The 12,953-nt window shown below is 34.8% G+C and overlaps 1 protein-coding gene across 3 annotated transcripts in view; it reads left to right on the forward strand.

The window, feature by feature from the left end:
- The window catches only part of CycC (cyclin C), a 251,500-nt gene that overhangs the window by 143,901 nt on the left and 94,646 nt on the right, over positions 1–12,953 (forward strand). For all 3 annotated transcript variants that reach the window (XM_090414047.1, XM_090414045.1, XM_090414046.1), the window contains exon 4: positions 5,876–5,945. In XM_090414047.1, the coding sequence (XP_090270173.1) occupies positions 5,876–5,945 (70 nt within the window). The remainder of the gene's footprint in view (positions 1–5,875; positions 5,946–12,953) is intronic.

Here is a 12,953-nt window from a genome sequence, read left to right on the forward strand (position 1 = left end):
ATAAAAATGAATAAAATTTTTAAATAAAAAAAAAAATTTTTTTTTCTTTTTCGGATATTTTGGGTAAGTTATTAACCAAAATATCCAAATTATTACATTGCACTACGTGCAGTGGTGCAATGTAATAATTCAATAAAACTCATATATCTAGTTCTGGAGTTTTTTTTTATTACTACGGCCCGCTAAACAGTGCTGAAGTACCCAATGTGGCCCTCACGGCGAAAAGTTTGGAGACCACTGCTCTAGATCATCGGTTTCCAACCGGTTGTATGCATACTCCGGGGGGGGGGATATGCACAAAAAATAATCAGTAATGGTGGAAAAACAAGTAAATAAACTATTTTACATTAAGATAGGCACTGAACAAAAGTGTCAAACAACTATTTTAAAAACAAGGGATACAATTTATAGAAATGGGTTTAACCCTCCTACCGGCCAAGGTGAATAAAATAGCAAGACTACCCCAGACTTTTCGTGGATCAAAACTTCATCGGCATTCTATCTTTTATCAAGTATTTACCCTTCTCCGCTGTTAATCCTTAACGGCGATTTGAGAGCCATTAGCGGATTAACTGTGGTCGAGCGACTTTTGTGTCACTTGTCTTTACATGTCTCTGTTACTTCGAATTTTTCTTCACTGTACTTGGATATTTGATCGTTTTTTTTTTTTTTTTTGATAAACAATTTATTTATTGTGTCTCTTTCCAAAAATAGAAGTTTCACATCTGCCAAAATAAATAATCAATCCTGAAATGACCATAGATCAGCTTTTGCAATGAATATACTTTAGTAATAGTTAATTTGCTCCACTTTACTGACAATATAGATTCTTCTTCGCGAATTTTCAAATGTCTGTTTACGTTTAAAATATTTTGTCAAATGTTTATATTTTTAAATAACGTTTAGTGAAATAAATTCAAAAGTAATTCAATAGTAATCCTGAGCTGTGCAATCGAGGTGCTTGGTGAGACATCTGGAAAGATTAGAGAGCAGAAGGAGGGTTGGTGGTGGAATAATAATGTACAAGTGGCAGTGACAGCTAAGAGGAAGGCAAAGCAGAAGTGGGATGAGTCAAGAGTGGAAGAGGACAGAGAAGTGTACAACGAGAGAAAGCAAGAAGCCAAGAGAGTTGTGGCACAGGCGAAGGCCATGGCATATCAAGATCTGTATGATCAATTAGAAGCAAAGGAAGGACAGAGGAAAATTTACCAACTAGCGAAATTTAGAAATAAAGCAGCTAAGGACATCTTACATGTGAGGCAGATCAAAGATGCTGAAGGAAGAGTATTATGGAGGGATGTGGACATAAGAAACAGATGGAAAATATACTTTGAGGGACTTTTGAATGAGGAAAATGCAAGGACTCACAGATGAGATGGGCAGCCTTCTGAGGGGATGGTGAACATCAGTAGAATGGAAGTGACGGAGGCCATGAAGAAGATGAGGAATGGAAAAGCAGTGGGCCCCGACAGAATTCCAGTGGAGGCATGGAAGGCACTGGGGGAAGAGGGAATTGACCTGCTGTGGGACCTGCTCATGAAAGTTTGTCAACAGGAAAATATACCCGAGGAATGGAGGGAGAGTACTCTTGTTCCCATCTACAAGGGTAAAGGGGATGCACAAGACTGTAAAAATTACAGAGGAATAAAGTTGATGTCCCACACAATGAAGATCCTAGAAAGGGTTCTTGATGGTAGATTGAGGGAGGAGGTGGAGACTGCAAAGGAACAATTTGGCTTCATGCCTGGTAGATCAACAACAGATGCTATCTTTGGGTTACGACAGATGATGGAAAAATATCGAGAGAAACAAAGGGAGCTACATCTGGTATTTATTGATCTGGAGAAAGCATACGATAGAGTGCCAAGGCAAGAAGTCTGGAAGTGTCTGAGGGAGAAGAAGGTGCTGGAGAAATATGTCAGGTTGGTGCGGGAAATGTACAGAAATGTGAAGACAAGTGTTCGGACCTGTTTGGGACAGACAGACAGAAAGTTTTCAAGTAACAGTTGGCTTGCATCAAGGGTCAGCATTAAGTCCGTTTCTGTTTAATATTGTGATGGAGGTGGTAACAGAGGAGGTGAGAGAAGATGCACCTTGGACAATGTTGTATGCAGATGACATCTTGCTGTGTGTAGATTCAAGAGAAGAAGCGGAAACTAAACTGGAAAGATGGAGAAAAGTACTGGAAGAGAGAGGTATGAGACTGAGCAGAAGTAAGACAGAGTATATGTGTTGCGCAGTGGGCGGTGGCCAGGAGACAGATCTGGAGCTGGAAGGAAATGTCATCAGGAAGGTGAGAGACTTTAGATACTTAGGTTCAACAGTGGAAGAAGATGGAGGAGCTGAGAAGGAAGTGGGATGCAGGATACAAGCGGGTTGGAGGAAGAGGGAGATGGCTGGAGTGTTATGCGATAAGAGGGTGCCGATCAATCTGAAAGGCAAAATTTATAGGACAGTAGTGAGGCCAGCTATGACATATGCTATAGAAACTGTGGCCCTGAGGAAAAATAACATCAGCAGGATGGAAGTAGCAGAGATGAGAATGCTTAGGTGGATGTGCGGTGTGACCAGAAAGGATCATCTGAGAAATGACTTTGTCAGGGGAACAGTGAAAGTTACGAACTTAGGAGCGAAAATACAGGAGGCAAGGTTGAGATGGTTTGGTCATGTGATGAGGAGGGAGGACGAATATGTGGGAAGAAGGGTCATGCAGATGGATGTGCAAGGAAGGCAGAAGTGTGGGCGGCCAAAGAAGAGATGGAGAGAGTTGGTAGAAGAGGACTTGAAGATGAAGAACTTGGATGTGGTGACAGCCCAAGACAGGAAGGTGTGGAGGAGACTCATAACAAACAGTGACCCCACTTAAGTGGGAGAAGCTGTAGAAGAAGAAGTGAAATAAATATGACATTTTGCTTTCTTTCTTTGCAAAATAACTTTATATGGATTGTCACATTTCAATTTCAAGAACGTTTTTTTTTTTTTTTTATGAACAACAAATGATTATAAACTGCATTACTCGGTTTCCAATATTGTGTCTTTTTTAGTATCCTTCTTTTGCTGAAAATTGCAACAGAGGTTTTTTTTTTTTTTTTTTTGTAGGATGCACATTACTATAATATCCAGTGCTTAACCACTGTAGATATGTTGAAAATATAATAGGAAGGATATCCTGTATGGAATGATTAAAAATGTATGCTCATTTTTAGGATTTTTTACTGCAACCCCCCCCCTCTCCTGTCCTGGAACTGAGTTGCATAACTACTTTAAATTTCTACAGCTTTGAAAGCTTTCAGACAGTATTAAAAATCCCTTATTTCAGTTTTACCGTTTTGACAAAAGAAATAAAGCAATAATATTGTTGTATATTGAAGCTTCTAATTCTGTACTCTTTCTTTGAATCTGAAATCAGCATTCTGCTGAAATTATTCCAAGATTTAGAAATACTATGCTGTATTTTCGATCATGTAAAACTGTATACCACACAAAGAAATTTCAATTGTGTTATTTCTGTTTCTTTTTTTTTAAAAAAAATCTAAATATTATTACTTCTATTTCTGCTGATTGCTATTTTTGAAATACGTCTTAGAAATGCTGGACAATAATCCTCTTACCTAGAGGAAAAGCTAAAAGTCATAGATTACTCTTTTGAGAACCACAAGACAAAGTTTCCGAGAAGTCGCACTAAATTGCCTCAACCAAGAATGTCTTGTTTCGTTTTCAGTTGTTCAGATATCCTAACACAGTAAAACTGACATTTCTTTTACAGGCTGATGAAGTATTTATGCCAAAAATGATTTCTTTATTTGTAGTGATCAGTTTCACTTTTATTATCGAAAAATTCTAAATTATTTGATAATTATCTTGAAAAAAATTACTGCTATTGTTGCTGCTGCTGCTCTTGCTTGCCATCTCACAAATGAATTATATATTGGATATACTTTCTAATATTCGTTTCTGCCCAGTAACAAGTTGTAGACTAATGGAAATTACTAACCCCCCCCCTTCACTGGAACTAGATCAAAAGAACATGCCCAGAAGGCAGCACATTAAAGTACCTTGTGCAATAACTGAATATTTTACAGGCAGAAATTCCTTGTTCTGTTTTTCCATCTTTCTGATTGATTAGCAGACATTCGAAGCATATTCTGATATTGCATTTGTAGGATGACAGTGTTTTTAAATATTAATTTCCCCTATTAGCCAACGTCACATAACTTCCTGATTTATAATAATAGGGAAATAATATGTATATTTTCTTATTTATAATTTGTAAATTTATAATAATCAAAACTTAGTTTCTGTGTCGAAAAAAATAAACATTATGTGGAACAATTATTATGGAAAAATCATGAATGAAATAAAAACTACCTATATTTCATAAAAGCTTTCAGGTGTCTGGAAATGTTGCAACGGGGTGATGATGCTATCAAAGTCGAAATAAAGTTCATTTCTATTGTGAAAATATGAAATTTCACATTTGATGCATGCACATATACATATTTTGTATTAGAGAATATACGCAAAAATATCACTTATATTAAAATTGGCGAAAAATATATAAACTAGCAGAAAATATATACATATCAATTTAAATAATAACTGTTTATTTCATTCTATAAAGACCGATTATACAGGGAAACCAAGAAAGTGAAAGTACAAAGAACAGTAGATTACTATATAATATAAAGAAAAAATGTAGTGATATGATTAAAGAATTTCATGTTATTCTCTATAAAGCAAAGTTGCTCCAGCGTGTCCTAAAGGAAATCTGTGAAGTATTATTCGATTTCGATGGTTTTGTACAAAAATAAAAATAATATAATCTGGAACGTCGGCAGCTGGTTTTCTTTTCTTTTTTTAAAAGAATATTTCAAATAATTATCGTGAATTAATTTCTTTCAGAACAAAGCAAAATGTTTTGTCAAGAAAGCGATTAGAAAAAAATTAGTGCAAAAAATTAAAAATGAAATTGGTTCTCCAAGGTAAGGCAATATTTAAGTGAAGAAATTATGCAAGACTTTTATTTTGTCCAGAAATTAAAATTGTATTGTACAATAAAAAGAGAAAACAAAAATATAAATAATTTCTCTATTTTTAGTCTATCCTATATAACTAAAATCCAGTTACCCAGCATAGAACAAGGATGTGCATTTCTTGTTATAGGTAACTGAGCGGTAGCTATGAACATGAGATAATCCGATTAACCATTCTCTTCAGCGTGAGGGTTTATCACACCTTCTAATGGACAGGATGGTCAAATTGCACTTCTTATCCTGGTTCTTTAAACAGGTGGGCTGAATCATATCCAGATTTAGCTGGACGTCTATAGACGTCCTGGCCGTTTGGAAGGTTAAAAGGGGTATGCAAGTGGAAAAAGGTTGGGAACCACAGCTCTAGATGATGACCTTGAAGTGAAGATTGAAATGTTAGATGATTATTTTGGTTTATATTCATCTGAAGTTTTTACTCTAAGGCTGTAGCTGTTTCCATAATTTTTCAAAAATAATTGTTAAGTGGTAAAAAATACCTTTCTCCTCAGTGTGACTGCAGTACTCCTGAACAAAGAATTTGTCACATCACCACTGAATACCACTTGCATGCTTATCCAGATGACTGGTCAGATTTTCTTCAACATGTCATCAACTTAGATCAAAATGAATGGATCAAAAGCTTAGATATGCAATTGTAGTTTTTATATTGTGTTCATGTTTTTATTCTGTATTGTACTGCATGTGCCGAATGCTAAATAATAATAGATAATAATCTTTGAAATTTGATACAAGAACAAAATATTCTTGAGTGTTACAAGAAAATTTACTCTTCTTGAAATGTAAATAGTTTTTTGTTGTTAAAAGTCCTCCCATCCTTATCTTAGGAATTCACTGAAGTGTATTGATCCACTTTTAATGGCACCAACATGTATATTTTTAGCATCAAAAGTAGAGGTGAGTGATACTTTATTTTTAAAAACAGTATTTGTTCAAATTTAATATTTTTTATAAAATAAACTAATTGCATCACAACAGTACTTTGATGCACTGATGATGGCCTGTTAATTTCTGGCTGAAATATTTGCAATAATAAAAATTATTATTCTTTATTCTTGTAAATATGTTTAATAATCATTACTATGTCACAAGTGCTATTTAAAAACTCATTTAAGTTCTTTCTTTCTTTTTTGTTTTCTCATGCTTAATAATACTTAAAAAGCACAGTTTTTTTAAAGTTGTGATGATAGCTACCTTTTGTTGAGGATGGCGATAGGAGCTGGCAGGTATATATCTTTCTATGTGGGTTGGCTTTCTGTACAGCTGTAATGCTATGCCACCCCATGTTGTTTTAATAGGGACATCAAAAAATGATAATTTGGCACTCTTCTTGATCCCTAGCTTAAATATGAACTATGTAAGTTTGCAGGAGCAAAGGATGCCGTAGACACCAGGATGACCCAGATGATGGAGAGGATCTATTGGTGAGTGGATAAAGGTAACTAATTTTTGGTATGGTCTAAATCAGTGCTTCCCAAACTGTGGGCCGCTGCTCCCTTGGGAGCCGTAGGTTTTGTTGAGGGGGGGGCTTGAAATAATGAAAACAAATATAAAATCTTTTAAGACTAAGTAGATTTTTTTTTATCTTAAAAGAAACGGATTTAATTTTTATAATACGTCAAAAGGCTATTTTACCGGCGACATAAGTTAAGTTAAAGGGAGATGGTAAATCCCGTTTTATTTTATAGCCGGGTACGAAACTCTGATCGAAATCCATCGAATCCATAGAGTTTCATGCCGAAAAAATTATCGGCGAGCCCAAGTGTAAGTGATCACTTGGGTAGTTGAAACCGGTCTGGGTAGTGACCTCTTCTCATAATGTAAAGCAGTATATATACATCTCTTAGGAGCTGTGTTTTACATTATGAGAGAATATTAAGGTTAGTGACGGAGCTTGGTCCACCTTTGCTTGTAGTTGCCCTGGTGTTGTACTACCCAAGATCACTTACACTTGGGCTCGCCGATAGATTTTTCGGCATGAAACTCTATGGATTCGATGGATTTCGATCCGAGTTTCGTACCCAGCTATAAAATAAAACGGGATTTACCATCTCCCTTTAACTTAACTGGATTTAATTTTTATTATTTATTATTTCTTTTTTGTTATTTTTTATATTTTAATGGAAAAAAATCACACATTGGCCCAGGTTCACAAATTTTGCTTCCTGCGTATTTCGGTGCTTAATGAATATTAGTAAATATATGCTTATTCATATGTTTCATTTCAAAGCAGAAATCTAAGAATTGCAGTTTCAAATATTTCATCTGATATTGGTGTAGCAGTATTGAAACACATCCATCACATTAAATTGTTATTAAACTTCTTTTATGTTTTTAATTCTTTCTTTATTACTAATCGTTTTACTTTTCACATGCTTGTACTGCAAATGTACAATAACAATATATCTATCTATATAAAAATATGAGATAATGTGGCATGTTAAATGTGTATGTAAGATGCTGAAAATGTAATATTTGCATTTGATTTTTGCAGTATTCGCTGTGTAGGGGGGGGGAAATATTTTTCTTTTTCCAAAGGGAGCCCTGACATCCAGAAGTTTGGGAAGCACTGGTCTAAATAAAGACTGTATGTTATACCTTATAAGCATGAGTACAGTTTTTAGATACTTGGGGAAAAATTGAAAGAACTACTAATATAGAAGAATGCAAAAACTATATCCATCTGCACTACAACTGTTCTGAGGTTGCATATTCATGGATACAGATACATTTGGGGGAGAGAGCCTCCCTGTTATACAGAAGCAGATACAAATCAGAGACACTGTTTCTGGAATCTGCCAGAGCACTACAACATTCTCCAAACCTAAAAAAAAAATTTAATTGTATCATATTAACAAAAATCTGAGAGACCATGATTTTGAAACCTTCAGCGAGATTCCATCACTGCACCCACAGAGAGTGAGTGGGAGAGAGTGCTAGTTAAGAGTGTAAAAGGAAAGCAAACACTGATTGTAAAAGTCAGTACTGATTATAGATTGCAAAGAAAGTCCAGAATTAGAAATACCTCCTTCGACAGATACAACAATATTATTGCCTTATTTCTTTTGTCAAAATGGTAAAATGATAGATTTTGAATTACCATTAGTAAAAACTTTGAAACCAGTAGAAATTCGGATAGAACAGCTTTTTTTATTTTTTATAATTCAGTTTCAAGAACAGAGATCAAATTAGCATAAATTTTGAATCAGTTTTTATAGGATATGTTTCATAATATTTTCACCATATCTATATAGTGGATATATATAGGGATATGCATCCTACAAAAAAGTGAAAAAAATATCATCTGTTGCAATTTCAAGCAGAAGGTGAATAAGTTCCTGCTGAGATATCATTGGATATAAATTATGATATTAAAAAAAAGTCCAACACCCAAAAAACCAACAGTGCAGTTTAACATTTATTGCTCATGAAAACAGTAAAGCTCATTTCTAAAACCGATGTGTAATGATTCATATAATAGTATTTTGAAGGGGGGGGGGTTCATATTTATTTCAATAGATGTTATTTAAAAAAATTATAAATATTTAACAATGATTTGCAGTGTAAGCATTTGAAAATTGCAAAAATAATTTCACAATATTATCATTAAAATGAAAGAACATAAATTGTCTTGTTCCATTGCACTGATTTGCATGATAAATGACAGCAAATACTGCTACTCAAAAAATTTCATTGCAGAGGCTATCTGTGGTCATTTCAGAATTGAGTATTTATTTTCACACGTTTTTATTTTTGGGAAAAGACGCAATAAATGAATCTTGCAGCAAAAAGTTTAAATGTCAAAGGACAATAAAAAGAATTCCAAGTAACATAGCATACTTTAAGTCAAGTTACACAAAAGTTGTTCCATGAAAGTTAATCTGCTAATGCCTCTACAATTGCCATTAAGGGATTAATGGTATAATAGGAGGGTAATTCGACCCTATTTATTGGTTCTTCAAAACTCGAACTCTGTCTTCTGACTCCCATATTGATTTCCTGCTTCAAGAACTGCAAAATGTAAAGTTTGATGTCCTTGCTATCTGTGAAACCTAAAGAAGCTTTGTGGAACAATGGCAACCAAATTTTCCTGGGAGCCTCAGATAACACTACAAGGGCTGGAGGAGTTGGCTTCATCATAAATGAAAAGCTAACTAAAAATATTATTTCTGGTACAATCCATTCTGAACGACTAGGAACACTAATATTAAAAATTGGAGAATCCTTAACAATAAAAATAATAGTAGCCTATGCACCCACCTCAACAGCTGACAAAGAAGAAATAGAAAATTTCTATGAACACCTATGAGAAACATTACTGAAAAAAACAACATACACAATAGTGTGTGGAGATTTCAACGCAAAGATTGGTACAGGATTTTGAAGAAAAATACATTGGACCATGCGGGAAAGGGGAATGAAATGAACGAGGTGAACTGGCAGAATTTGTAGAAGCAGAAAGGCTGTACATTATGAATAGTTTCTTTAAAAAGAGAACTGGAAAAAGATGGACTTGGCAATCTCCAAATGGAGAGGCAAAAAATGAAATTGATTTCATCCTAGCAGATTGCAAAAGAATGATAAAAAAATGTCAGTCATTGGGAAAACTTACTGCGACATTCATTCAGACCACCGTCCAATTAGAGCGACTCTCAAAATACATAAAAAAAAAAATGAAGAACACATACGAGCACAGTCCAACCATAAAAAATGTGCAAAACAGATAAACCCAGAAGAATTTAGAAAAAAGGTGGAAGAAACTGACTGGAAATTAAAAAATGACATCAACGAAGATTTAACAAACTTTAACAATAAATTAATGAACTGCTAAGAAAGAACCTTGTATGAACTTCCTCCTAAGACCAGGGAACGCCTATCAGCAAGAACAATAGAACTATTGAAGAAAAGAAGAATACTGAGAGATACAGGAAAAGATTGTCTAGAATATAAAATTATTTGTAAACAACTGAGGCAGAATATCAAAGACGACTATAAGATATATAGAACAACAAAATTGGCAGAAGCAGCTAAGCTCCGCAGTAGCCTAAAAAAGTAGAAAAAGAAATAAATCTAAAGCAACCACTACTGTCAGCCTTCATAGACAATCAAGGGAACAGACACACAAACAGAGGTGAAATGGAAAAAATAGTAAAATCGTTTTATGAGAACCTTTACTCATCTAAACAAGTAATCACAGCTCCAGTACCAGACGAAAATTTGGAAAATCTGAAAATACCATCTGTCCTACCTGAAGAAATAAAAATGGCTATCCACCATATGAAAAATGACCGATCACCAGGAATTGACGGTATAAAATCTGATGAATTAAAAATGGGTGGACAAATACTCTTTAAAGCTCTAGCAGAAAGGTTGACCCGATATATACAATTAAGGAAGTACCTACTGAATGGAAAACATCAAAGACCATAATTGTGCATAAAAAAGGGAATAAAGATGACATCAGTAACTACAGACCTATCTCTTTATTAGCACACACATATAAAAATTCTCCAGAATCATCCTAAACCGAACGCAAACCTCCATCAATGAAAATAGCTGCAAAGTACAGGCTGGTTTCAAAAAAAGCTTTTCAACAATAGATCACATTCAAACTATTACTCAGCTAACAGAAAGATGCAGAGAATACCAGATCCCATTTTGTCTTCTTTTTATAGATTTTAAAAAGGCATTTGACACTGCTGAGCATAACGCAGTATTCCAAGCTTTAATAGAACAAGGCGTAGAAAAAGCATACATCCAACTCATAAAAGATATCTACAAAGAAAGCACAACAAATATCGCCCTTTTCAATCACCCGATTAAAATTAACTTAAGTAGAGGAGTACATTAGGGTGATGTCTTATCACCTAATCTCTTCACATTTACTCTGGACAGCATCGTTCGAAAAATCGACATGAAAGATAGAATAAACATTGATGGTGAAATATTAAATATCCTATTATTCGTCGATGATGTGGTATTAATATCTCATTCACTCAAACTCTTTCAATGCTGAATAACATAAACCAAAACTGCCAAAAAATTGGATTGGAAATACACCCTGACAAAACAAGATGGATGAAAAACAAATATTGTAAAGATCATACAATCACTCTAGAATCTCACACCATCGAAAAAGTTGAAGAATACATCTACCTCGGCCAGTCCATAAAAATGAATAATGATATATCAAATGAAATAGCAAGGAGAAAAAGAGCTGCTTGGATAGCCTTCAACAAAATAAAATCAACAATTATCAACCAAAACTTAGATATAGACATAAGAGCCTATCTTTTCAATAGTCACGTCTTACCAACATTACCTTATGGCAGTGAAACATGGAACACAACTTTAAAAGAAGAACAAAGCTTAATAACAACTCAACGTGCAATAGAAAGAACAACATGCAATATAAACAAAATAGACCACGTAAGACACACAGAAATCAGGAAGAAGTCTGGACTCACAGGTATAATAAAAACAATCTACAACAGCAAAAGATGGGCAGGACATCTCGCCAGAATGAGAGCCAACAGATGGACAGTCAGAATTACAAACTGGTATCCGAGAGTTACCAAAAGGAAACCTGGAAGACCAGCCTTAAGGTGGGAAGATCCAATGATTAAGAAAGTTGGAAGAAAATGGAGAAGAAAGGCCCAAGACAGGAATAGCTGGACTCTTTACGACCTGCAGTCATGGAGAAATCTGGACTGAAACCATAGGTCCGTCAAGGTAAAGGAGGGTAATTACATGATTTAAGGCAGAATGACGATGATGTTTTGTTCCATGAATAATCCTAAGGTGGTCTGAACTGAGTATTTCATCCACATCGGCAGGTTGAGAGGTTAAAAATTACTTTAAAATATTCTGAGGCTAAAAAAGTGCTATCAAGCAGCATTTATTGAAATATGGTTTGAACATGGCATTTTAATTTTCATGCACTACTCTGTTATATGGAAATATGCAGGTCATGTCATTATGCTTACACATTTAGATATGCTGCTGTTGTTTATGAACTCTTTCTACTTTTATGAATAAGATATTATGCTACATTATTATTATTATTATTATACGGGTGGGTACTTCCATGGAGTCCAAAGACTCATTGCAGGAGACCCAATCTATCATACCTCTCATTGAACCCATTAACAGACAAAGCACTTACAACTGACTGGCAATCCATTTCACTCATTCACAACTCTCTAAGCAAAAAATCTAGTCCTCACACCCCTACTAACCACACTTTTATTCAACTTCCTGAGATGACCCCTTTTGTTCTTGTTGCTCTAGCCAAGTGTTGAAACATTTCTCCCTGCATCTTTCATATAAAACTGTTAAAGCAACTTAAATGTTTCTATCATATCCCCTCTTTTTCTCTTATCAACCATCTTATGCAATCCACACACCCTCAATTTTTCATCATAGGAAACATTCCACAGGCCACTCACCGTCTTGGTCACTCACCTCTGAATTGTCTCCACTGCTTCCACATCTCCAAGAAACTCAGGAGACCAGACTTGAGCACAGTAATCCAGAAGTGGATGTATCAAGGCCTTATAAAGAGTAATAACTTTCTTATCTCTTCTTGTTAATGTGTTCTTCAATAGCCAAGTCATCTTATGGGCTAACCTTAGCAATATGTCTTCTAAACTTTAATTCTCTCTCTTTCTCTCTATCACCATCTCTAAATCTCTTGCTTCAGATGAAGCAAGAGATTTTCCTGGAGTACAGTGCCATCAATTCGCTACATGGCTTGTAATCTATTTTTCCCAAAATACATAACTTTACATTTCTCCACATTAAGTGACACTCATTAATTTTTGCCTGTATTGACAGCCTATTTAAATCATCCTACTAGCTCTCCAAATTGCCTTTATTAATTATTGCTCTACCTAATTTTGCATC

The sequence above is a fragment of the Typopeltis vanoorti genome, chromosome 24 (genome assembly GCF_054136105.1).
Source record: "Typopeltis vanoorti isolate ZY-2024b chromosome 24, IOZ_Tvanoo_1.0, whole genome shotgun sequence".
Lineage (NCBI taxonomy): Eukaryota > Metazoa > Arthropoda > Arachnida > Uropygi > Thelyphonidae > Typopeltis > Typopeltis vanoorti.